General features: G+C 37.6%; 1 protein-coding gene across 1 annotated transcript in view; it reads right to left on the reverse strand.

The window, feature by feature from the left end:
• Nucleotides 1-2213: 2213 nt before the first annotated feature.
• The window catches only part of oxct1a (3-oxoacid CoA transferase 1a), a 45777-nt gene continuing 23833 nt past the window's right edge, over nucleotides 2214-24157 (reverse strand). Inside the window, exons 14-17 of the mRNA XM_004072221.5 lie at nucleotides 16205-16294; nucleotides 13611-13691; nucleotides 2863-2964; nucleotides 2214-2779 (exon numbers count right to left, since the gene is read on the reverse strand). Coding sequence (XP_004072269.1) covers nucleotides 2744-2779; nucleotides 2863-2964; nucleotides 13611-13691; nucleotides 16205-16294 — 309 coding nt within the window. The 3' untranslated portion in view covers nucleotides 2214-2743. The remainder of the gene's footprint in view (nucleotides 2780-2862; nucleotides 2965-13610; nucleotides 13692-16204; nucleotides 16295-24157) is intronic.

A 24157-nucleotide genomic window follows, 5' to 3' on the forward strand; every position in this document is an offset into this window, starting at 1 on the left:
AACCTATAAAATACACCTTTGAATCCCACATTTTTGAAGGAGATGGCTTAATTGGATACCACACCATTAGGGAGCAGTAACCCAATTGTAAAATGAAATAGGTCTGTAAAAAAGCTAAGAAAGAACGAGTGCAGTGAAGGATCCTAGAGTGTCAGATCACTGACCTCGTCTAGTTAAGCTGAAAGAAAATTTCATCATTAAGATGAAGACTGTATACATTTTGACAGAGATTTTATCTTTGGTCTTTTAATTGCTAATTTTAATCTTCATACAGGTCCTTAGTATCAAACCAAAATGGGCTAAGAGCTAAAACCTTGAGAGAAAACAGCTGAATTAAGGGATTTTAAATAAAAAGCTGGATTTTTACAATTAAATATATTTTTCATTTGGTTTACTGGCATTAAACCAAATGAAAAATATGGCATTTGGTCTACTGGCATTACTTTTTCCATTTTAACAAAATACCAAAAACCACTTAAAAAATCCAAATGTGCTAAGAATGATTTTTAAAATGTTCTATTATCAAATGAGTAATTATTTTGCATTTCAATGAATTATACAAAAATTACGACATGACTGCATATTTCAGGTTTAGGGAGAGACTTTTCAGTGTCTGAAGGGTTGTATATTGCAAAACTATAATTGGGTTGTGCTCAATTTCAGAAGAACCACTTGGTGCGGCGTAGTACAATTTTAATGGAAGCGATTCTATAGCATAATTAAAAATAAAAGTCAAAACCAGACATGCTTTTTCATTTTCTTCTTCAACACCGCTTATTCTGTCACTTAATTAATTAACATTTCAGCAGCTTGACACACGGAGATGGCACCGACGTCATCGCCCCGCCTCCCTGCTGGAAATGCTTATTTGAATTGAATAATGCGACAATGTTTGCAGGGTAGATGTTAAAATGAAAATGCCATACCCTCTTTGCATTTTCATTTTAATTATGACACAGCATAAGCGGTTTTTAAGTAGAAATGAAAAAAGCATTTTGATGGATTGCTTTTTAATTTTGAGTCATTTGATGCAGTTACATTTTGAAAATAAAAAAGCATTTCTGTTAATCCATTTTAATTGTCAAATTAGACATTTCTAAATGAATTTTGCTACACGTTTCCCAGAGAAATTTTTAAAAATGAAATGTCAAATACCATTTGCTTTATCATTTTAATTAAGTGACAGAATAAGCAGTGTTGAATTAGAAAAGGAAAAAGCATTTTGAAGGAATGCTTTTTCATTTTAATTTTGAGTAAAAAAATGCAGCTTCATTTTGAAAATGAAAAAGCAATTCTGGTTTTGACTTTTATTTTTAATTATGCTACTGAATTGCTTCCATACGATTTTCACTCTACTGTCCCTAGTCTAAAATAAAATTTTACTGGAGTCTAAGACTCCCTCTTTGACATTTAGGTTTTGTTGGTAAAGTGAAGTAACATTTTCAAGTGTAGATGTCCTCACCAGAGGACATACACAGATCCACTCTCATATTAACAACACATCAATTTCTGTTCTAAAAGTGAGAATGGCAACCAGTATAAAAGTCACTAAGGCAGCAGCTTATTCCAGTTTTTCTTCACGATGATAAAAATGTGAAAATTTGAATGCTTCAATTACTCAACACAATGATTTTTATTGTCAGAGTTTTAGTCTCCATCTTGAAACGCCCTTCATCCTAAGTGCTTTAACCCCCTTTTTTTTTTACTGCACCTGTTCAGACTGAGTCATTTATAAAACCCAGTACTATTTTTTCGCTGTTAGACCCGACCATGTGCTTGCCTCAAAACCTTCGTCTAACAAGTAGGTTACAAAATGTAGGCTTATGGGGTAGCACAGGGGCTTGACTCATAAAAGGATGTGCTGGATTACCATCAACAAGCCGGTGGCAAGAGCCCCTGTCACTTTCATCCATTTTTCTGCTTGATGATCCAACCCTGTTGATCTTCCTGAACCCCAAAGCCCAGTGGCTGAATTCTGCAGTTACGCAAGAGCCCTCAGGTAATGACAGGGCCTCTCTACTCAAGTGCACAAATCAAATCAAGAATATGTCATATAAGCACTGCATATATATATAGAAAGGTCCAACCTGTATTACCCTCAAAGCAGTCTTTTGCCTTCAATCTATGTGATGATTACACGTCAAAAGTCTCCAGTTATTGGTCTTATTTTTACCCAGAGACCAGAAATGGGGTTTTAGAAAAAAAACAGACTCTGCACACCAGGCTGTAGTTTATTTCATAAAACAAATGTCAGAGTAAAAATATGAAAGCTTATTGTTTTACATTTGAACAACATGAGACTGAGCAAAAACAACTGACATATCAGTAAATCTTTCAAAGAACGGATGGATTATGCAAAGAGGATGTTATTTTCTTCTTTTCTCATTTGGTGCAGCACCAGTTTTTGGGAACTCATGTTTATGATTAAGGAATATTCACCTCAGCTACTGCATCTCTGCCCTACAAATGCATCATACTTGAACTGCATATTGCATTTACTCCACCATAAATGAGACTGCTTTTTACTGCTTAGCTACCGGTACATGTAAAATGCCCATTCATGGGACATTCTTCTTCCTCCAGGAGCACATTCTGTGAGTCTTTTAAGTGTCCCACATTCATTTTTGCAGCACAAAAAGAAACAGTTTTTAGTTATTGCACATGTGTCTTATTCAGTTATCAATGCTGCAGAGCAAACCCACATGAAACCACCTGAAACTGAAAAAAAAAGAAAAAAACTCCTCTAAATTTGCTGCATTGGTCTCAGGTTGGGAGATACCTACATGATATAAAAACAGAAGAGAGATGAGAAATGCTAATTTATCTTCAGGGTTAGAAAATGGACTAAAAAGCAATACTCACCTCAAAATCTGTGCCCGTGCACGCCTTGATATCATCAGGGGTAAGACCCTCCCATATTTCTATCAGAGTTAGGCCTTTTTTCTTGTCTATATCAAACACAGCCTGGCAGGAAAACAAAACACACACACACACAATTAAAATTTAAACATTAGTGGCTCCCACAGGAGGGCAGAGTCCCACTCATGACTCACGCCTTTAGAAAGATGACTAAAGATGACTAAAAACTGCAATTACTGATGAAACTGTGCCTCTGAGAGCAGCCCTCAACCAGTGAACACTTGTGCTCCAAGTGTTCTGCTAAAGCCAACAGTTTAAAAACAAGAGAAAAATACAATTCCATTAAGAATAATGGATCCAAATGAGGGTTCTTCATTAATGCAAAGTGAATCAGAGTAAAGGTCATTCATATATTTAACTAATTAACACAATTCATGCAAATTAGGTTTAAGATTTTAATATGCAAAAACAAGCCGACAGTGATGTGTCTATCAACATATATTCAGTTTTTGTTTAAATGTTTGCGACAAACACTCATGAAGCAATCTGTAAATCATGTGTCTTTTTTTTTTTTAAACACGTCTCCCTCTCTACTTCATCTCAAAAGCACGCCACTCCAAATCAGGCAGAATAATTATAGCTCAAAGTGAGTTCCTATGGAGAGTGGCAGCAAGCGGAAAAGCCAGGTTTTCTGTGGCAACACAGACCCCTCACAGGTGTAAACTGTAGTCGCTGAAAGGTTTACTCGGAAATCAAAAGTCGAGCAGCACAAAGATGTTCAGAGGAGCTCCTCTGGTTCTTGGATTCTGATGGGAAATTGTGCCACACAAGTTTCCACCAAATTTGTGACAGCACACTTTGAAAACGCTTCCCCTCTGAGATCATCTCCTTTTCAAACAGCAAGCATTTACTTTGAAATTCTTGACGAAGACTAATGCTTGACCTCCTCCCCTTCTAATCTGTCATTCAAACAGACTTTGCACTTAGGCACCAGTTTCAAACTGCAATTACGCTTGGAGGGTTTTTGCTCTTTTGTGAGCTGCTTTTGAGGAAAGCTTTTACTGCATGGTAAAATACAAAACAGCAGTATAAATGTGAGGACATGCTAATGTAACCCCTTGGCATCAGACTAGCCATCAGACTAACTGTGAACACCTGGCCCCGCCCTTATTATGAAAGGCCCGGTGTGTATATAAGTTCCTGGTCAGCTGGTGCACTTCCTGCTTGCTACTTCCTGCTTCCTGCTGGCTGCTTCTTGCTCTCAGCTGTTGCTGTGGCCACACCAGGACGCCTAAAACAACTTTTTGAGACATTTTTTGGAGACCTCAAAATTTCCATTTCATTAAACTCAAAGAGACCTGCTCATCGGTCTTTGCGGTCGCGACACCGAAAACAGAAAAAAAGCTTTATCATAGTCACAGAGCTAAGCTAATGCTGCCTCACCTTTGAGACTTTTTTATTTAATGGTTCTTGTTTGGTTGTTTTAATTTAGTCGCCTGAATTCAAGCCGAAGGATTTTTGTTAAGTGGCTTTCCTTTTGTGTTAATTGAATACTTTGAACTGTTTTAGTTTTATTTCCATGATGCCAAAATGGCCACTGTCTTTGAATTACATAATGGAATGAAAAACCATGTTGTGCAACATTTGAAAGTTTAATTTGTTTAAAATTACTCTACTTTGATTAATAACGGGATAAAATTAATTTGTAACTACAGAGTACATTTTTGATTTAAAACATTTATCCACTTACCTTGAACCTTGATATGGAATTGTTTGACTTGTGTACACACTTTGAATTCTATTTGAAACAGCTATTTATTTTTTTGATAAGAATATTGTTTCTCTTGTTTTTACTTTCTACAATTATGATTAATCTGATTTATTTCAGTATACCCAGTGAAATGACTGGTTTGTTTTTGTTCAATTCTTGATTTCTGTTTTTTCTGACTCTTTCTAGGTCAGGTTTTTTGTTATGTATGCTTTGATCTACAACTTGATGGCGAGCTACCCAAATCTGAGATCCTGATACTTCCACCCTCAATAACTCCTCAGCTGCAGCAAACCTCAACTACATCCCAACCAATAGACTTTTGGAAACCATTCAATAAGACTCAGACCCATATCCCGGTTCCTTTTTTTTTTTTTTTTTTGTATTGTTTAAATGTCTATTTTCTGTTAATACAATCGATTGCATTTTACTTTCATCGCTGTCTTGTTTTCATTTACATACCTTGGGCTCCCTGAGACGAATTCTGATTATTGCGTCTAGTCCCATAATCTGAGAAGCGTTAGACTAACACACCAGGAAGTGGAAGGTTAAGCGGGGAGTGGTCCATGGGATTCAGGAAGAAATGTCCCTCTATATAATAAAAAAATGCCTTTTCTCTTTTTTTTTGATCAACAAGGACAAATATGCAGAGATTGCCGTTAAAGATCATCTAACATCCTATTTTCTAAGCAGAGCTCCTCATTCTCAGATTCTTAAGCCTTTTCCTTAACAATTTCCAGATTAGCCTTAAAATACTCCTTTTTCCTAACACCTTAATATTAAGGCTGCCTTCAGTGACCCCCGAGTCAACGATTACATATGCTGCTGGAGTTGGACTGGGGAGCATCACATGCTAGACTGGATAGAACAACTATACTACTGAATCTCATTTTAGCTCTCACTTTCTAACTATTAAAGGACGGGAGGGACACTCTCATTTCGAGAACTGGTGGTGTGCTGTAAAATGCCCCCACACCCCCTGCCATGTTTCACCCACTGACTGTGAATGAGAACTGGACTTAGTGACTCCTCCCCTCTGGCGTTCCAAACAAGAAGTACCAGCTGACTTCTATTGGGAAATAAACATATTTGTCACAACCATTCTTGCTCTGCTACAGTTTTTCACATGTTCTTGTGAATCCTAATTTGTTGCATATTTTTTTTCTGTAGAGCAAGTTAGTCAAGTTATAAACTGGCCAATCAGACAAAGACCTGGCTGCAAACAAGAAGGCACCCACCACAACTATCCAGAACTGGTCCTAGACCAGAAGTCCCTGTTTTGATGGATACAAATTTTTTTTAAGTGGTGACCTTAACAGTACAGTTTTTTTCTCCTGTTTTAAACCTAAAACCTTTAACACCGGAGCTGTTTCTGTCAAAACCTATGTCCCTTGCCATAAAACCTACTATGCCCTTTGACATACTGTAACTCCTTACACAATCAGTGTAAATCAGCTGATTTACAGAGAAACTTTTCGCCGATATGCAGCACATTACTAATAAAAAGTATTGAATACCAGCGCAAAGCCACTTTTCTCCGACACAATAAGCTGACTCACGTTGATCATCTCAACGGTTGATGTTAAAGGAAATATGAAGCTGATACTTTTGTTAATACCAATTTTGAAAGTAATGCAACGATTACCCTTTTTGCCCCATGTTAAGCTCATCTTGCACGCTCAACCATTCACATTAAAAAGTTTTAATAAAAGGTGGTACAATTCAGAAAACATGGAATTTCCAATTCCGCTTAATGATGTCTGGGCACCATCTTGTCTGTGGCCAGGTCCCCATTCAAACAGATTTTTTGTAATTAAAGTATGTGGTCTCCTTTTGAACATCCAAAATAATTGATAGATTCTCCTAAGTCCGCTTTCAGGTGGTAGGGGTGTGGACCTTCAAGTTCCCTCCTGATGGGCAAGAGTGGATACCATAAAAACGATGACTCAGGCCGACTTGAACCAATCATTGCCTACTGACATCACCTGGCTCCAACATGGCAGATATATCGCATATGTCTAAAATAATGGCAACTGAATTGACTTAATTTCATTGGAGCACAAAGCAGGCCATTTTCTGTGAGTGACGTCACACTCACTTGGTCCAGTTCAGCGTGTTGTTTATTCCTGTTTTCCAATTGTCATTGGGTACTGGAAAGATGCTTGTCTGCCAATTTTCCCGTTTTTTTTCTTTTCAAAGATGATTTTGGTTTGCAAGTAGCAAACACTTGTTTTGAAGCAGGCAGCTACACAGTAATACTTACCACTTGTTTTATAGGTTCCTAAAATAGGGCTTTATAGTTATATTTAAAGAGGAAAATAATAAAAGATCCAGAATATTTTGTATGAAAAATTAGTTATAACCCCTTTTTTATTTTTTTCCACAAAATGTGTAGCGTTGGTGGTTTTTTTTTTAATTCATGCAAACAATGCAAAAATACTTGACTGACAGCCTGGGCACACTCTTTTAGGCTGGGCCGTGTTGCCGTGCTCAGCAGGGGCTGACAGGCAAAGCCATAACTACATTCAGGAAAAACCTGTCAGGACTCTCAGCTCATTAGAACAGCACACAGTGACAGGGCAGGAGGCAGATCTCTCACTCCAATATAGCAAGACAGATGGAATGTCACAGGGAACAAGGGTCTATGGATAACATAGACACTGTCCTGCATCTCTAATTGTGAGGCTTGTCACCAGTGATTAAGGAGAATTAGAGCTTTATCAAAATGTGCCAGCAGTTCTTGATAAAAAATGCGAGAATAGTGTGGAGTTATGGAAAGTGCTGTCATATGTCAGTGTCGAAGGCACAGTGCGACTCTGCTTTAACACGCAACGTGAACCTGCCATTGAGAGATTTGGGTGAAACCATTCTGAAACTACTCGTAAGAAAGCTATTCGTCTGTTTCTATTAAATCTTGACTAACCTGAAGATGCAATTTTCATGTTTAATGCTCAGCTAAACAAGAAATCACGCAGCAAGAAAACCCATTTGGAACCTGCTTGATTTTTAAAAAAATGCTAAGGGTTGTTTTGACGGTGTATTTTTTTCAAATGAAATAATTAAAATTCTAAGAAGTTTTGTGGAAAAATTTACAAAAGAATTTAATTTTTCTGCTACAATTATAATTGGCATTGTTGTCATTATGTGAAATTACAAAATTAGCATTCTCCAACGCCTGCTGAGATGACTAGATTTTTAAACATTAAATTATTTCTTTTCCAAATCTGAAAATATTACTAAATGAAGAGAAAGTCTGTCAGAAGCTTAATATGATCTATATTGTGTATTGTTTGACAAAAATAGTATTTGTCTTGGGAAAAAAGACAAATTGAAACATCACAATGAGCTTCAATCATAGAAATGAGAAGCAGGGACAGTTTGAGGCATTCCATTTTTCCCATCACAACTATCTGTTTTAAATGTAATGTTTGTTTTGAAAACTACACTCAATTTCCCATCCCTCTTGGCTAGAGTTAAGAAGTCTTCTGTCTTTGTCATTACAAGCTGTGCTCATCAAGTTTGACAAAAAAAGTTCCCATTTTCTGCCATCATTTAGGAAATGTTCTGGAGCAAAAATTTGAATCATCAGCGACCATCAAGGGTTCAGGATAAGCAATTTTGGGCTTATGAAATGTTTGCAGTGCTGTTTCCAATTTGGTACTGTTGGGAGTTAGCCCAAAAGCTGTTATCAACAGTTTTAAAGCTGACTACAGATTGAAAAGCTGTAGCAATTCTTCAGGTAAGAATGAGCTTTGATCAACACTGAGAAATGCAAAGACAGGAGAAATTAATGCTAAAAAAAGAGACACAAAGAGTCTTGTTAACAGAGCACTTTTACACTTTATGGTCCATTCAAATGTTGTACTTTTGTTTTAAGAGAACTAAAGAAGCCTTTTTCTAGTCAAAGATGAAAATTTTCCACACAGAAAAAAACAATCAATAAAACATAAGACAACTAAAGAGGGGAAGATCTTGTAAAAGGAAGTTCAGTTTAATCCTGAATTTTTCCAAAGTTGATGCGCTGACTTTCTGCTCAGTTTGTTGTTCGACACATGAAACATCTCCTGCCCCTATAGTCCATTTGGAGTGGTTTATCAGTGACATAGTCACGTTATGGTTACTTTTTAAGTTTGTTCTAACAAATGTATTTGGCTATAAAACAGGGGTGTCAAACTCATTTTCACCGAGGGCCACATCAGCATTTAGTGGTTGTCCTCAAAGGGCCAGATATAACTTATACATGTAACTAAATGTAATGAAAAATAAACGCAACCATTCCTTAAAGTTACATTACTCATTTATTTATTATAACTTTTTAAAGTGACAATTACAGTTGCATAGAAAACATAAGTTTGCTCGTTCCTCTAGCATAAATCCTTTTCAGTTTGATTCTGTCAGGTTAGGTTATATTGACAGTGTTTAAGTCCTAATGTCTAGTTGCCCGATCCGATATTTCAAGTCCAATTCCCCCTAGATATGAATAAATACACACCAATTTTTATTTATTATTTTAAGAAATGAAAAACTTTTATGTTCTGGGGGCCACATAAAATGACATGGTGGGCCACATTTGGCCCCCTGGCCTTGACTTTGACACATGAGCTCTAAAGTCTACATAGCAGTATATTTTTTCATTTTTTTCTCCATTAATATGCGTGTGTTTTTTTAAAAAAGAAAATAGTTAGAAGACATTCAAATATGAACCAGTCCATTTCAATATAATTAAGCAATAAGCAGTATTCCTTGAAATAAAAGTAAATCATTTTCATTTATAAAGCTTTTTCTGAAAACATATTGTATAATCAAAGTAAAGAAAACCTCGGATTATGAAGTGGTTTTTTTGTAGATTAAAGAAATCAAGGAAAATTTTCCCTAATGAACATTTTTAACAATAAAGTTCTGCGAAGACATATGCCTTCTAGACTCCACACAATAAATGCATAAAATGAATAAATTAGAGCCATGAATGCTGCGTGGATTTTTCTCATACCGCCTAGAGTGAGGACTGTAACATTAGCAGAATATTTCCATTGTTCATGTTGCTTAGCAATAGTCACCTCTCAGTCCAGTTGCACAAGTGATTATGCTAAATAATAGTTAAATGAAATCACCATCTGTTATCCCTCATTATGCGAAACTCATAAATAGCGTTTGAGGAAATAAACCAAAGCAACGTCACGATCTGAGATAAAGACTAAAAGCTGGGCATTTTCTACCAGTTTGCACTTATTAAAACAGATAGAAATATTTTCTGAATTCAAAGCTAGAAGTTTCACATGCTGCCTTGTTTTTATGAACTGAAATGGGACTTCTAGTTCAAAGTGAATCAAAACGGACCTTTTAGTATTTTAAATACACCTCCAAACACTATTTACAAATAACATTATGAATATTGATGGGAAAGGTTATTTTATTCATTTGAAAGCTTCACAAAGAATGAGAATTGACAAGAACGAACTATAAAATGACCTTTATAAGTGGAGGATCTAAGCATGTAAATCCAGTTTAGAGATTCTTAAATTGAAAATCTCATTTCAGGTTGGAAAATGCTGATTTAGATAGCAAAGAAAAAACATTGGCATTTATTGCGTAGAAGAGATATTTTTCAGTGTTTAAAAAGCTAAAAATAAAAAAAATAAAAAAATAAAAGCCAAAACACATTTAACCTCCTGACTGCCAGCATTGCAAATTTGTGCTCTGTACAGGACATTTCTAAACCTGAATTATCTCCCACCCACAGCCTACTACCAAATGTGAAGGGGTGGGGCTCTGGGAACTGGAGTTTACCGTAATTGCATTTTTAAAATTTTGGCTAGACAACATTTTTTCTTTCTCTGGAGGATATTTCACTCGCTTTAAGGTGAAAAAATAACTACTCTAAGGTCAAAAGAGATGGATTATTTAGTAAAAAAAGAACAAGCAAAAAGCAGTAAAGGCATAAATGTTGACCACATAAATCTCGACCAGAAAACTGTGAGGAACCACAGCCAAAGTTGAATCTGTGAGAGTATTTCCAGAACTTACAAAAGCATTAAAAACAGATTCACCTTTTGTAAATACCGGCAAAAATCTGCTTGCTGAAATGATGGACTATAAACCAAAGCTGAACAGAAGAGAAAGAGCATGGAGGGTGTGTGTGAGCTGACTTTGCAACTGATAAGTCATGTTTTTAGAGAGCAGTAACCACCAACAGGAAACAGAACCGACCAGAGCACACACAAAACCGAGCCTGCACAAAGCTCTGCTGGCAACTGGAACTTCTTTCTGGATTATGCGTTCAGATTATTTTATTCTTGACTTTTAACCCAGGTTTACAAATGATTAAATGATGCCTTATGAGTACCATTTGCCCTGTGGTGTCTGCTTTAAAAATGAAAAACAGTAAGAGACTACAAACCCATGGGCATTGTTGTTAACTAATCTCTGAAAATATGTGATGCATGTCTAATGTAGACAAAATAACTTTTCAAAAATGCAACTAAAAAATAAGCTGGGGGGGCTGGATGGCTTTTCACACCACTTTTGAGTTAATACAATATAAAATTCCAACATATCTCAACGTGTGTGAGGTTTGATTTTTTACCACCCACAAAAAACATGTTTTTCTAAGAGTGTAAAAAAAAAGGAAAACCCTGTGGACTACAGCTTCTACTAGATGTTACTAACCTGCCTTTACAGTTCACCTGAGTTTGCAGGCTACCTCAGTTTTCACTCCAGAAAATGCAGCTTCAGAGGGAAGGCTAAAGCAGCCAAAGCATCAACAGTACAAAGAAAGGCCCTGAGGTGGGGATGAAAGCATCAGCAAAATTCCAAACTGAAGGGAAAATGCAATAATAAAAAATACAAGAATTAAATAAAGAATAAAAAAAAAAAGATTTAAAATTATGTATTATTGTTCTGCAAGCCTTGGAGTTACTCATTTCAGTAACTGACAGAGAAATAGCTGTTTTAGAGTTGCTGAAAAAAATTCCTCCAAAATGACAAAGAACTTGAATATTTTTGGTGGAAGGTGTGTCAACAAAAACAAAAGAATTACTCTCTTAGTTGTCATATCTTGTCCTCCAAACCTCAGGAACATGTTGTATTCTTGCCCTAGTTACTGTTACTTGGCACAACCTTTTTTCCTCTTCCTTTTAGATTTTGTGAGCGCTAGTGACCTTTATTTAAAAGATCACCAAACAAAAGCTAAGTGAGTACAGAAGGTGACAAACAGCAAGGAGCACGGAATGGAACCAGATTGAGGACATGCAGCCTCAGACCTTCTGCTGTCTGACTAAATATGAGCAAAACCTGTTTTATTTGTTTTCTATCTGGACTTGAATGCCTGAACTCATAGTTATTATGGTGTTGCAGAACTTCTCTCATTTCAGTTAATTCAAAACGCTGGAAAATGGACGGTAAGAGTACCTACGGCATTGTAATATAAAATAACTTTATTATCAGTTCGAGCAGAGACTGGCAGGGCCTTCATACTTAAGGCCTTCTATATTCATCTTACTGTCTTAAGCCAAAACCCCCTGAACAAAATTTGATTGTGCCATGCATAATGACAATAAAGAGTCTTATTTTTTTATTTTTTTTGTCAACCTCCTTACCTTTATCCGTTTTTTCTTTGGATTTTTTTGAGAGGCAAACAATGTAATTTAAAGCCTTGACTGTGGCTTTGTATACACAAGAGGTAGGAATTCCAAAGTATCTTAAAGATCTTTCTAATATGACAATTCCAACATTTCTTAGGAAGCAGCCTTTAGTCACATGATCCTGTACAGTTGCTGCAGTTTTTTGGGTTGTGTAGATCCATGGAGGGCCGTAGACAGGAGAAGCCACAAATGTGTCTCTTGCAGTTCCCTCGTGACTTGTATATGCGACCACCTCAAGGGGCATCATGAAAATGGAACTTACCCTTGTCGTGCATGTAGTAAGTGTATTTTGAAGTATTCGTAAGACTAATGTAAGGTGCGCCTAATGTGTTGTTGTGTGACTTCGGTAAAGAGGACGCAGGAGAGGACAGCATGAGAACAGTAAGGAGGGAAGTGTGGGAGTGGAAGAAGACACACCCCTAAATAGTACAAAGGTCAGGCATATGCATTATGCAGAACGACATCGTTTTGACAACTCTGAAAATGCCACCTGCAAAGAGACACGCTTATGAAGCACAGTTTAAACTGCAAGTTATCAGCTACATGGAAGAACATGAGAAACCTGCCCACGCCCTAAAACCTTGTGTGTCTTTTGTATGTGTTGAATACAGAAAAAGCACCAATAACTGAACCTGCGCCCTATAATCCAGTGCGCCCTATGGTCGTGAAAATTCGGTAATTCACTCTTACTTACCCTGACGTGTTAGTTAAGTGTTTGCTACGACCCATCATCTGCAGGATGTTAGCAGAGCTCCATGAGCTCAGCGAGGGGTCTAGAAACCTTGAGATTTTCTGTGGGTCACCTGCAGGTTTGCCCATTTTCAGCTGCAGACAGCCCATTTCTACCCGTATAAGAGCAGTTATGACTAACGCTTTAGGCTCGTCTCGTCTGATGAGGTCTTGGAAATGCATTTTCGCCTTTCTCGTTTTGGCTACTGCTGCAGTTTCTAAACAGAAAGATTGTGCTCTTCACTACCTGGATTTTGAAGTTTCTCACTTTGGAAACAATCACCAATGAATAACAGGATTGGTCAGAAATCTTGTTGCCACGATCAAAAATCGTTGCCACAACATTTTTAATGCAATATTAAGGAATCATTAAAGTGGTTCTCACTACAACACTGGGTCCCTTTCGTGGGCATTGCTTGGTTTATTTTCCCCAACAATTTACATGTAAATAAATTAAATAAACCTCAACCTAAATTATTTATGTACTATTTTGAGAAAACAAGAGGAAAAAAAGGATGGCCAGTGGATCCTCCACTTTTCGACTTTCATTTCCCTTCAAGTTAACTAGTACACATTTTCAAAAGCCATGGATAGAAGTGAAAAAACAAAGGCACCTTTTCAGTGATGATCCGATCAACACACTGTTTCCCCGTCAAAGGCAAGCTGCATTTGTCCAGGATCTTGTGTTTTCCCCCCTGAGAGAAGAGAGAGTTTGGTTTAAATTAAACCGGTTGCTTAGTCACATCTGTGAATCATTTTTTAAAAGGCTATCGAAAATTTACAGTGATTATTCCGCCTAAAGAATATTTATTTTGCATGAGCGAAAGTCAGTTTTCTCTCTTGTCACCTTTTGGAGAAAAAGCACACGTCAAAGTGCCCGCAGCATTGTTGGAAGAGGGCAGACCATAAATCAGGCACCCCTTTTGCCCATCATGAATGATAACAGGACTCGGGCAGTAAATTTATGTTCACCTGCTGCACCATCTGGACCATAGCTGGGCGCCAGACAGGGTCCCATTAGCAGAAAGCAGAGCACTTTTATGAATGCTGAATGTTACAATGCCCTTGTTTCGCATCAGTCTGGACTTTTTCTAAAATTAAAGCAGCACAGCTGGATCAAATCTTTCATCGCAGGAAGCCCCCTCTAGAGTGATCCATCTTTAGTGAGAACATGAGTCTGACCAACGAGCGTTTCCCCCCAAAACACTAAGCTCATTTCTAAGCTTGTATCCAAATTAACTGAAGACAAATGAGTAGATTTCTGCAAAGAATCTTAATCAAGATGAGTCAACATATCTTGTGAGGAAGCATTAAGCAACAAATTATAAAAGGTTTGGCTTTAAATCTGCTGAAGCATTTGCTTTCATTATTATTTGTAGCAAAAAAGTAAATGTGAAGATGAACACATCAATAAAACCGAATATGTTTTAACATTATTCAGTATGCGCAATAATAATAATAATAATAATAATAATAATAATAATAATAAACTTTATTTGTATAGCACCTTTCAAGATAAAAAACACAAAGTGCTTCCCAGTAAAACATAGTAAAACACAATAAAACATAGAATATAAAATAATTAAGAAAAATACGTTTTTAAAAGATCGGTTTTTAGCTGCTTTTTAAAAGAAAACACTGACTCTGCAGATTTGAGGCCGAGAGGAAGGGAGTTCCAGAGGGATGGAGCCACTGCTGCAAAGGTTCTGTAACCTTTAGTTTTTAACCGGGTTCTCTTAACAACCAGCAGACCCTGGTCACATGACCTTAGGGACAAGCTGGGAGTGTATGGCTGCAAAAGGTCTTTTATGTAGACCAGTGCTTGGATATTAAGAGCTGTGTATGTTAATACCAGGATTTTAAACTGCACTCGGTAGCGGATAGGGAGCCAGTGCAGCTGGATTAGTAACGGGGTGACGTGTGAAAACTTAGATGATTTAGTTAAAAGCCTTGGAGCAGCATTCTGGACAACCTTGAGCCGTTCTAAAGATTTTTTGCTTAAACACGTGAAAATGGAGGTGCAATAATCAAGACGAGAAGATATAAAAGCGTGGATTAGCATCTCCATCTCAGAACGAGACACAATTGGACTCAGTTTTGAAATGTTTTTAAGATGATAAAAACAAGAACAAACAAGTGACCCGACGAGAGAGTCAAGGGATAAAACTGGGTCTGACAGAGGGTTTGATAGAGGAAGCAAGTGGACCGAGTCACTGGACTATCTGTGGGAGGCAACTGTCCGGAGCACAGACTAGGACCTCGGTTTTGGCATCATTTAGTTGGAGAAAATTATCATTCATCCAATACTTGACTGAATCCAGAAACCTGCGTAAAATCTGTATTTTAAAATCATCATGGGGTTTAAAAGACACAGAGCTGAAAATCATCACCATGAAAGTGATAAGAAATATCATTAAAGGAACTTAAAATACGCTGCAAAGGCAGCAGATATAAAATAAACAATAAAGGTCCCAAAACTGAGCCTTGTGGCACACCAGAAGTGAGGGATGCAGAAGAGGACTTAAACCTACAGAAAAAGATCTACCAGTCAGATAAGAGGAGAACCAGTTAATAGGTTAAGGTTGCTTCTAAAAAGAGTTATTCTAACTGATAGCTCCATATCAAACATATGTTAGTGTGAGATACGTAAGGGATAGTGCCTAACAAGGTGTCCATTATCAGAAATTAATGAACTTCGCATGAGGGAATTGTCATCCTCACTTACAAAATAAATAAATATAAACTCAAATATTAGTACTTTAATCTTGTTATTTTTTTCATGTTTCTTTTTTTTTCTATTAGAGGACTAATTCATAAGGGGTGTGACACGTTGTCCTGGTAATGGCTATCGAGCCTGCACTTCCTGCAGCGGGCTGAGGAAAGTGGTATATATGCTAAACGTCATTTCAGAGGGAAAGTTCCCCTCTTACCACTTGTTTTTTTCCAGATGAGGAAGCAAAGGTTTTTTTCAAAGAAACGAGGTCTGCAAGTAGTTTCCGCAAATCGCTTTTATTGGTGGAAATATCCACCTGTTCCAAGTTTCTGTTTTTCCGGATAACAACTGGCGTTTATGCCAGCACAATAATACAAGACAATCAGGCTTTTAGGGGTTTATTATCACTGTCATTATTACTTTTTAATAGACATCCTGCAGTCAATCAGAATCGAGAGTTCCCTCTGTCTATGGTATAACAGTGTGTATTCAAACCTTTGCTGAGTGCTCCATGGTGACCACCACCTTGGTCCCAGCACTGGCCACCAAATCCATGGCTCCTCCCATTCCTTTCACCATCTTACCCTACAAATATGTGAAACAGAAACATTGTTTTACATTTAAACTGTAAAAAATGGCAGGAAAGAAGGGAGAAGTTCAGGCATTGCAATCTTCATATTATATGAAAATATGTTTTAAACAAAATAATTTGTCAAAAACTGCGAACAAAAATGTTCTAAAGTGAAAATGTATCTTTGACTCCTCTGTAAAAGCTCGTTCGTGATTTTGGCAGAATCCAAACTGCCAACAACTGCTCGACCCACTGGAGGAAGGATAGAAGACTGAATGGATGGAGGGAAGAGAAAAGAATGGATGGATAGACACAAAAATGGGGAAACTCAAGGTTACATGAGGCAGAAAAGTGATGCAATTTGTGGCAAGAGTGGGGATCCAAAGAAAACTGTTGGAAAGAGGAATGAAGTGGTTAATTGAAAGTTAAGCAGCTGGAGATTCATTCAAGCTTGCACTGTTTGGGCATTCTTGGTAAAAGGCAGTAAGAAGAAAAAGCCCCAAGATGACTCTGCTAAGAAAAGAGCTTTGGATTGAGGTACATTTTGTCAGCTGGATTTGAAACGGGGGCTGTGACCAACACCAACTGTAATAATAAATGCTAGCTTTTATTCGCTTTTGATGCATCTTTTTACTGTAACCGCTCGTATTTAGCATGCATTTATCCTGACTTTTGTAAAATTCCTATGAAAAATGTTGATAGAAAGATTACTGTAGATTTCCACTTTTTAAAAGCTGCCAAATAAGGTAGAAAATACTTAGGGAAAACAACCAAGAAGATCATCAGCGCAGCCCCGCCAGCAGAGTGAAGAATTATTTTCAAGTCCCATGTTGTTCCCAGCAAAGCTGGTTTCCAAATAAAGAGGGCTGATATGCAGATATGGCCACAGGGTGATGGCTCAGTAACTGAATTAAAATCCCATTTCCTCATCAATCACATGAAGGGCCTGTTTTGCTCTCTGCTCAATAACCAGAGGATATGGCTGCCAAGAGTGCCGCATCGTTGGGATCCAGTCTGCCTCTGTGCAGGCCAGCTGGACAGAAAAGATATCAACTGAAAACAGAGAGGAGTTTCAGGTTAAAGGATGAGAGCCCAAGCTAATGGGGAGAAGAGTTGTGCAAAAATGTTCTGTTATCTTGAGAACACAAACAGAAAGTGGCCTGCTGCAGCAAATTACGAGCGTCCACCTGTTATAAAGATTATATACTTTAACTCGCATCTTTAAAACACTGACATTTTTTTTCCTTTGGGAAATTGTATTTATCACAAAGCAACATCGGGTGACGCACCAAAGGGAAACGGTCCGTTTCGTGCAATCAATATTAACACACTTCCTGACAGGCAGTGGGCTAAATAATGTGCACAAACACAGCCCCCACCCCCCGGAGGGTCGTCTAACCCAGTGTTTTTCAACCAGTGTGCCACGGCACACTAGTGTGCCGTGGGAGATGGTCAAGTGTGCCGTGAGAAATTGCCCTCATTAACTGATCTAAAAGCAATTATTACCATCTCCAGGAAATCAGCTCTTTGTTCATCCAAACAGGCCCTGATAAAACACTGAGAAGTTAAGAATATTTAATATCATAAAATTATTTTTTCTTTGTGTTTATATGATTCTATTAAAAACATTTTGATAAGAATAACGGGAAACCGCGATTTAGCTGCAGCTATAACTGTGTAAGGACAAGTCCCGCCCCTTTAACTGTCTCCACCAATCATTCTTGAAGGCTTAATCACATGTCATCAGTCTGACCAATCAGAAGTGGTTAAAGTATTCACTTCCTTGTTTCGATTTAGCGCAAAAAAGTCTCTCAAAAATACCAGCTAAAGCTCGTCTTTAGCGGTGTAGCTTTCCACATAATCTGGTTTCAGACTGGAACAAGTGAACAAAACCATGAAGCTCAAAGACGCTGGTCTTTCGGCGGTCGGCGGATTACGGGCACTACATCTCCCATGATGCAGTAAAGTGACTGTCTTAGCGCACAATGAGTCACTCCTCTCAACGTCTTAAAACAACGAACACACATCAAACAGTTTTTGAATCTTTTGACTTAATTTTTAATACATCTTTTAGAAAAAACAGCTGCAGCTTCCAGCGTTTTCTGCAACAATTACCACAAAAATGCATGTGAGATTGCAGAGCGGCTGTAGATCAATACAGACTGAGCTTTTTCTTTTTTATTTATTTATCTATTTTTTTGGATGCTGGTGTGCCGCGGGATTTTTGTCAAGGTTAAAGTGTGCCATGGCTCAAAAAAGGTTGAAAAACACTGGTCTAACCTGATGGCAGCTGGGGGTAGGAGCTTTTTATCCCATCAGAGCTAGACACCTGCTAATGTCCTTCACCCTTGCAGCTTTTAATCAGAGATGGTTTGTCTTTGAGATTACAATCTGTTTATATTCAGCAGAAGAGTGGACACAATGACAGTCTGATTTTTTTTCTCGTCTTTTGAGTCAGCTTTGGGGGGGGGGGGGGGACAACAAACACAGCAGGGATTTAAGGGGTAAAGCGAGTTTTTGAAGTAAAATTGCGAGGTTTGGCTAAAACTGAAAAGTAGGCAGGGCTAAAATACCCAAACTTTATTGTCTATCTGCGTGGTCACATGGCTTATGAATGATAACAAGGGGACACGATATGATATGAGGTTTTTCCTTGTATGTGATCAGCAGCTTTACAATTTAGCAGTGATCAAAGCATGTAAAAAGGTCCCCAAAGGACTTTTAATCATGATTATGTTGTTTTTAGCCAAAATCAAAAAAATTCTGCGTAGTTTTCTAGGACATGGTTTCTGCAGTGGCAGTAGTTTATTAAAAATTTGCCTCCAAGTTGTAGGCGGGGCTGTTGATGTGGAGTAAGCCTGCCCCAATTTCCCATCATCTCTTTGTTTACACTTCCCCCCCTTCTGGCTTACAGCCCCTCACACCCCTAACCCAACATTACCAGTGCAACAGAGATGGCGAGCAATTTCGGAGCTATCCAGCCGTCAGTCAGATGCCAGCTCAGGCGACATACATGAATCTAGTCGTCTACAAGTGTACTGATCAAAATGGAGCAAAGCAGGGAATTTACGGCCCGCCGGTTGTAGCACCTCCATCACAGCTACAGGGTTTTTCCAGCGGCATTTTTTCATCTGCTCCTGATTCACAGCGATTTGAACAAAGAAATGTCTGGAAAAGCAATTTTAAGCCTAATATTTTTTTTTATATATGACCTCCATCATAAGACAATGCTACAAGAACATGTTAAAAAAACAACAACAAAAAAACGGGATTCTCTTTGGAGTGGTTCTTAAAAAGTATCTAATAAAATTACTGAAAAGAAAATTAGAAATACAAGCAATAAAAATGTCTGGTCCCTTTTACCATCTCATAAGACAATATAGAGACTCCACAGAGAATTCATTCCATTTGAATGTGGCCTTTCAGATTGACCAACAGGCATAAATGCATCACGGCTTGTACTTAAGTCTCCTGGTTAAGGCCTAAATTTGGTTACTGGATAAATCTGTTTACATTTGCACTACCTCGCATCTAAATTATTTTTGTCTTTGGTCCCGCTGCTCCTCTCTGCTGGAAGTGAAGTGCTAAGAGTCTGCAGCCTCAGCTGTGCAAAAGCTGCTTTAGACTCAACGAGAAGTGAGACATTTGTTCTTGCATTCAGGGCTGTGAGACAAAAATGACTGTTGTCTCACAGCAGCTTCTTCTTGAGAAATTAGTCCAGACAAACATTTGTCGAAACTATTTTGAGATTGAAAGTATATTTTAAAAATAGGTTTGTTTACATAGAATGTGAATACTGCGTAAGAGATGCGCATCGAACGTAGGAGAGACTGAACGGCATGACATGACCAGAATCCGATGGATCTTTCGCCATCTCCTCGGGAGTCACCTTTAGCGAAAGGAAATCTTTCCACTGATTCAAAAAATGATCATCTCCAATCAACTGAAAAAACAGACAGTGTTTGTGTTACAGCGACACAAAAACAATGCACTGTAGTTGTCATATTTTTGCACTGTACTGTTATTATTATTACCATTAAAGTTAAAGAGAAACACAGATCAAAACCCCTAGCATCAGCAAGAAGAGGGCTAGAAAGGGCAGAAATCAAGAGTTTGCTGGCCAAAAGTGAACAAGAGTAAAGAGTTAAGAACTTCATCACAAATGGCCTTAAGGCTGGATACAGGCTGTCTGCAGACGAAAAATAAGCGGAAACATCAAGGTTTTTGATCGCTCGGTGAACCAATAAAGAGAAAATGTTCATACAGATTCTTTCTACAAGCATGCTGCAGGTGACAGGTGGTAGCAAGCACTTAAGCTAAACTTAAGGGTAAGTAAGAGTGAAGAAGTGAGATGCAGGCAGGTCATACAAATTTTTCATTTTTTGCACCCACTGCGTAAGGAGCCCATTAGTGCTGTTTAAGTGATAAGTGTGTGCTCCTTCTGTGCAGCCTGACTGCTAGAAATGAGAACATTCGACAATCAGAGCATAGTTTGTTTGCGCATCCTACAGGAACTTACAATCACATGCACACCACATGGTCAGTAAAGCCTCATGTCCACTGAGCAACACAGTACGGTCCAGTCCAGTATTTTGAGCGTTTCCATTATAAAATGGACCCATTAAGCTGGACCGAATAATACCATTTTTGGGCCCCCATAGGTTGCAGGTTCATAGAAAAATGGAATGGACCAGTTAGGGCGGATTTACTGTTGAAACCCGTTGATTGGCTAAGAAATGGCGCCAAAAAAGTCAATTAAATTCTCAATTTTATACTTATAGCCCAAAATCACAACAGTGGTCTCGATGGGTTTTGAAGAAAGCAGCTGTATTCCTCTTTGCCGCCCGCAATCTTCTCTCAAGTAACGTCAAATGCCTTTTTTGTACGAAGTACCAAAAGCCAAGCGGAAAAAATAAGCTGCTGGATGACCTCCATTGTTGTTGTTAGCAACCCCGCATAAGCTGGGACAGTTCAACTTTAGGTGGAAACGCTTACCTGAATTACCTAGACCATTCTAAACCAAACCATACCGCTCAGTGGAAACGAGATTAAAGGGGCCTGTACTCGCACCTTAAAAAGGACTAATGTGGCATCAGGGCACCATACAACTTAATGACGCGTAAGTCATAAGTGCATATAACTAATGTTATCCTTCATGATACATTTACTACGTGCAACACAATGGAATGTTCCATTTTCTTAACATGCAAGACACACCTGCTCTCCCTTTAAGATGCAGCTGCTCCTCTATACCTGTCCAGGCCTCCATGGGCCTGGACAATCCAAAAACCTGCATCACCTGTGCAGGTACGCATCTCAACTCCCCGTATGAATACATGCAACTTAGGCTTAACTCAAACTTCACTTCAATGTTGGAGAGATTGGAAGGGTTAGGTGAGAATAGAGAAAAAGGGTGATATTTCTACACAGCAAGGATAACAAAATAATGAGAAGAAAGAAAATAGTTATTTTGATTCTTAGTATAAATGTGAGAAAAGGCTAAAAGAAAAAAATACCCTATAAGTTCAGTACTAATATGTGGGAAAAGATTCAAAGAACTAAAATCTCTCTTGCCACATTTGGCGTCGCTTACAATTTTTTGGGTGTTGCCATGACAACAGAATACAATTTATCTCGTTTGCCGTGCAAGTGCTGACCTTTTAGTCAGAGGCAAAAACAACAGAAAATGACCCCCCTATTACAATCCAAGAGCCCCTCCTCACCAACTGGCTTCCGTTGTCTTTCCCTCCGTTTCTGTCACTGTCTGATTCAAACAGCTCTCCATGTAATAACATAGCGACTGACTGCCAGGAGTCTCCGTTACCCAGACGACTAATGTTAAGAAAGGGAAACAGAGTCCGCAGAACAATGATGGAAACCGTGATGAGACAACAGAAGCACATTGTAGTTAAATGTGGCGTAAAAAAAGGTCTCTTATCCAGAAATGAAATATCATGATAATCCATAACATTCAAAATTAAGATAGCTCTGTTTGCTTAAGGCTTATACAGATGTCAACTTGAGGCATAATAATCACAATTATTGTTTGTCACTGTTACTTTAGCTCAAGCATGCTTGCATAGTGCCTTATACTTTACAAATAGTAATGAACAGTCACAGCATTAACACACAGCTGTGGACGACAGTGACCTCCTGCAGCGGGCCTGAAAAAGCCTCTGGCTAAAGATGCTGTCTTTATAAAAAAGAAAAGAAAAGAAAAGAAAACAGCCACTCTTGAATCATTTTCCATCCCATTTTGGACAAAATAAGCCTCTTATTTTGAACAGTGAACATAGATGATGTCCAATGAGGTAATGGGATGAGTATTAAAATGGACGTTTCAGCAATACTTAAAAATACATGAAAGCATTTTGTTAACTTATTTTAGCTGAGTGCATAAGGATTTCCTTCATGAAAATGTACATTTTAACCATAATATTCACAAGTTACATAAAAACAAACATAACATTATTCTGTTTTTTATATTTAACATTCTCAAAACACATTTTGTTTATATATTTTTATATAAACAATTCTAATAATTGGGGCCAACCATTTGGTGGTAAAATAGGATTTCCCATCAAAACGCCCTTCTTGTCTGTTCCCTCTCCCTTTGTTTTACAGATGTTTCACACTGAGTGGAAGAGTAAATGACTTATTCCACACTGCAGGTAAACGGATATGTACATTTTGCTCAACAAAAGAAGTCAAAACCTAAATATTAATGCTAAGAATACAACATCCCCAACTCCTACATTATACATTTCCAATTTCATGCTTTGCTTCCATCTTTAGTCGTGGGTAAATTTCATTATCACAGAAGGTGGGTATCATATTAGTCTCCATCCATCCTTTTAAAAAGAAAAGATAATGAAATATAAGTGAGGTGTTTGAGCCAGTGACTCTTCTAGAAATGGATGAAATGTTTGAGCATCACTGTCTCGTATATTTTTTCCTAACTAGAAAAAAAGATGAATCCACCCAGTGAATTTTTTAATATCCACTGACATTTTTATGCACTCAGAAACATGTCATCATCAGAATCCACTTAGTGTGTTGCACTGAATGAACCAACTTCAAAAAGGAGCTTCCCAGGAGAATTTCATGTTTAGCCTTCCCACACCAAACAAGCCTTTAATTGATTCTTAACTTGTATAGAGTCAGAAAAGGGGAACTGTGCTTTTAAAACATGTTGACCTCCCAGCAGCAAAAACCGACCCCTCATGCTGTAGCACTCATTGGGAAATCCTCTTTAGAAACACTTTATTTGTGCACAAAATAAAACTGTTAGAACATGAAAGGAATGTAATCAACAAAGTCACTTTTTATGAATAAATAGAAAAGGATAAAGACTACATCAGACATTCATTCAGTCAATTGAAAAGTAATCTCTTTTTTTTAAAACATTTTTTTAATTCTGGACATTTTTTTATGACAGTATTAATAAAACAAAAAAATTAAGAATTACTTTTAGAATAAAGTTGTTAAATTATGCAACAAAATCTTAATTTTAATGAAAATAAAGTTCTTATTTTATAAATTATAAATTGAGAATTTACCAGATAAAATAATAAATTTATAAGTCAATAGACGTTTTACTAAGAAAAATATAAATAAAAAGCAAAAAAAAAGGACCAATATAATGTTTTCATATACGAGACATAGACCGTAATGTAAGCAGTAACTTAAGCATTGGTTTCACATTTTAGGAAATACTACTAAATCTTTTAGCGAGTCGACATTGTAGTTTTTTTTAACCATAAAGACATTGAAAATAATTTGCAGGAAACTGGGCCTGTTAAGAATAAGTTTTCTTGATCCACAAGGAGTGAATTTCCGGTGGATGCACCGTTTATGCCGTTGTTAAGTAGGCTTTA

The sequence above is a fragment of the Oryzias latipes genome, chromosome 9 (genome assembly GCF_053564925.1).
Source record: "Oryzias latipes strain Hd-rR chromosome 9, Olatipes_Hd-rR_3.1".
NCBI classification, from domain to species: domain Eukaryota; kingdom Metazoa; phylum Chordata; class Actinopteri; order Beloniformes; family Adrianichthyidae; genus Oryzias; species Oryzias latipes.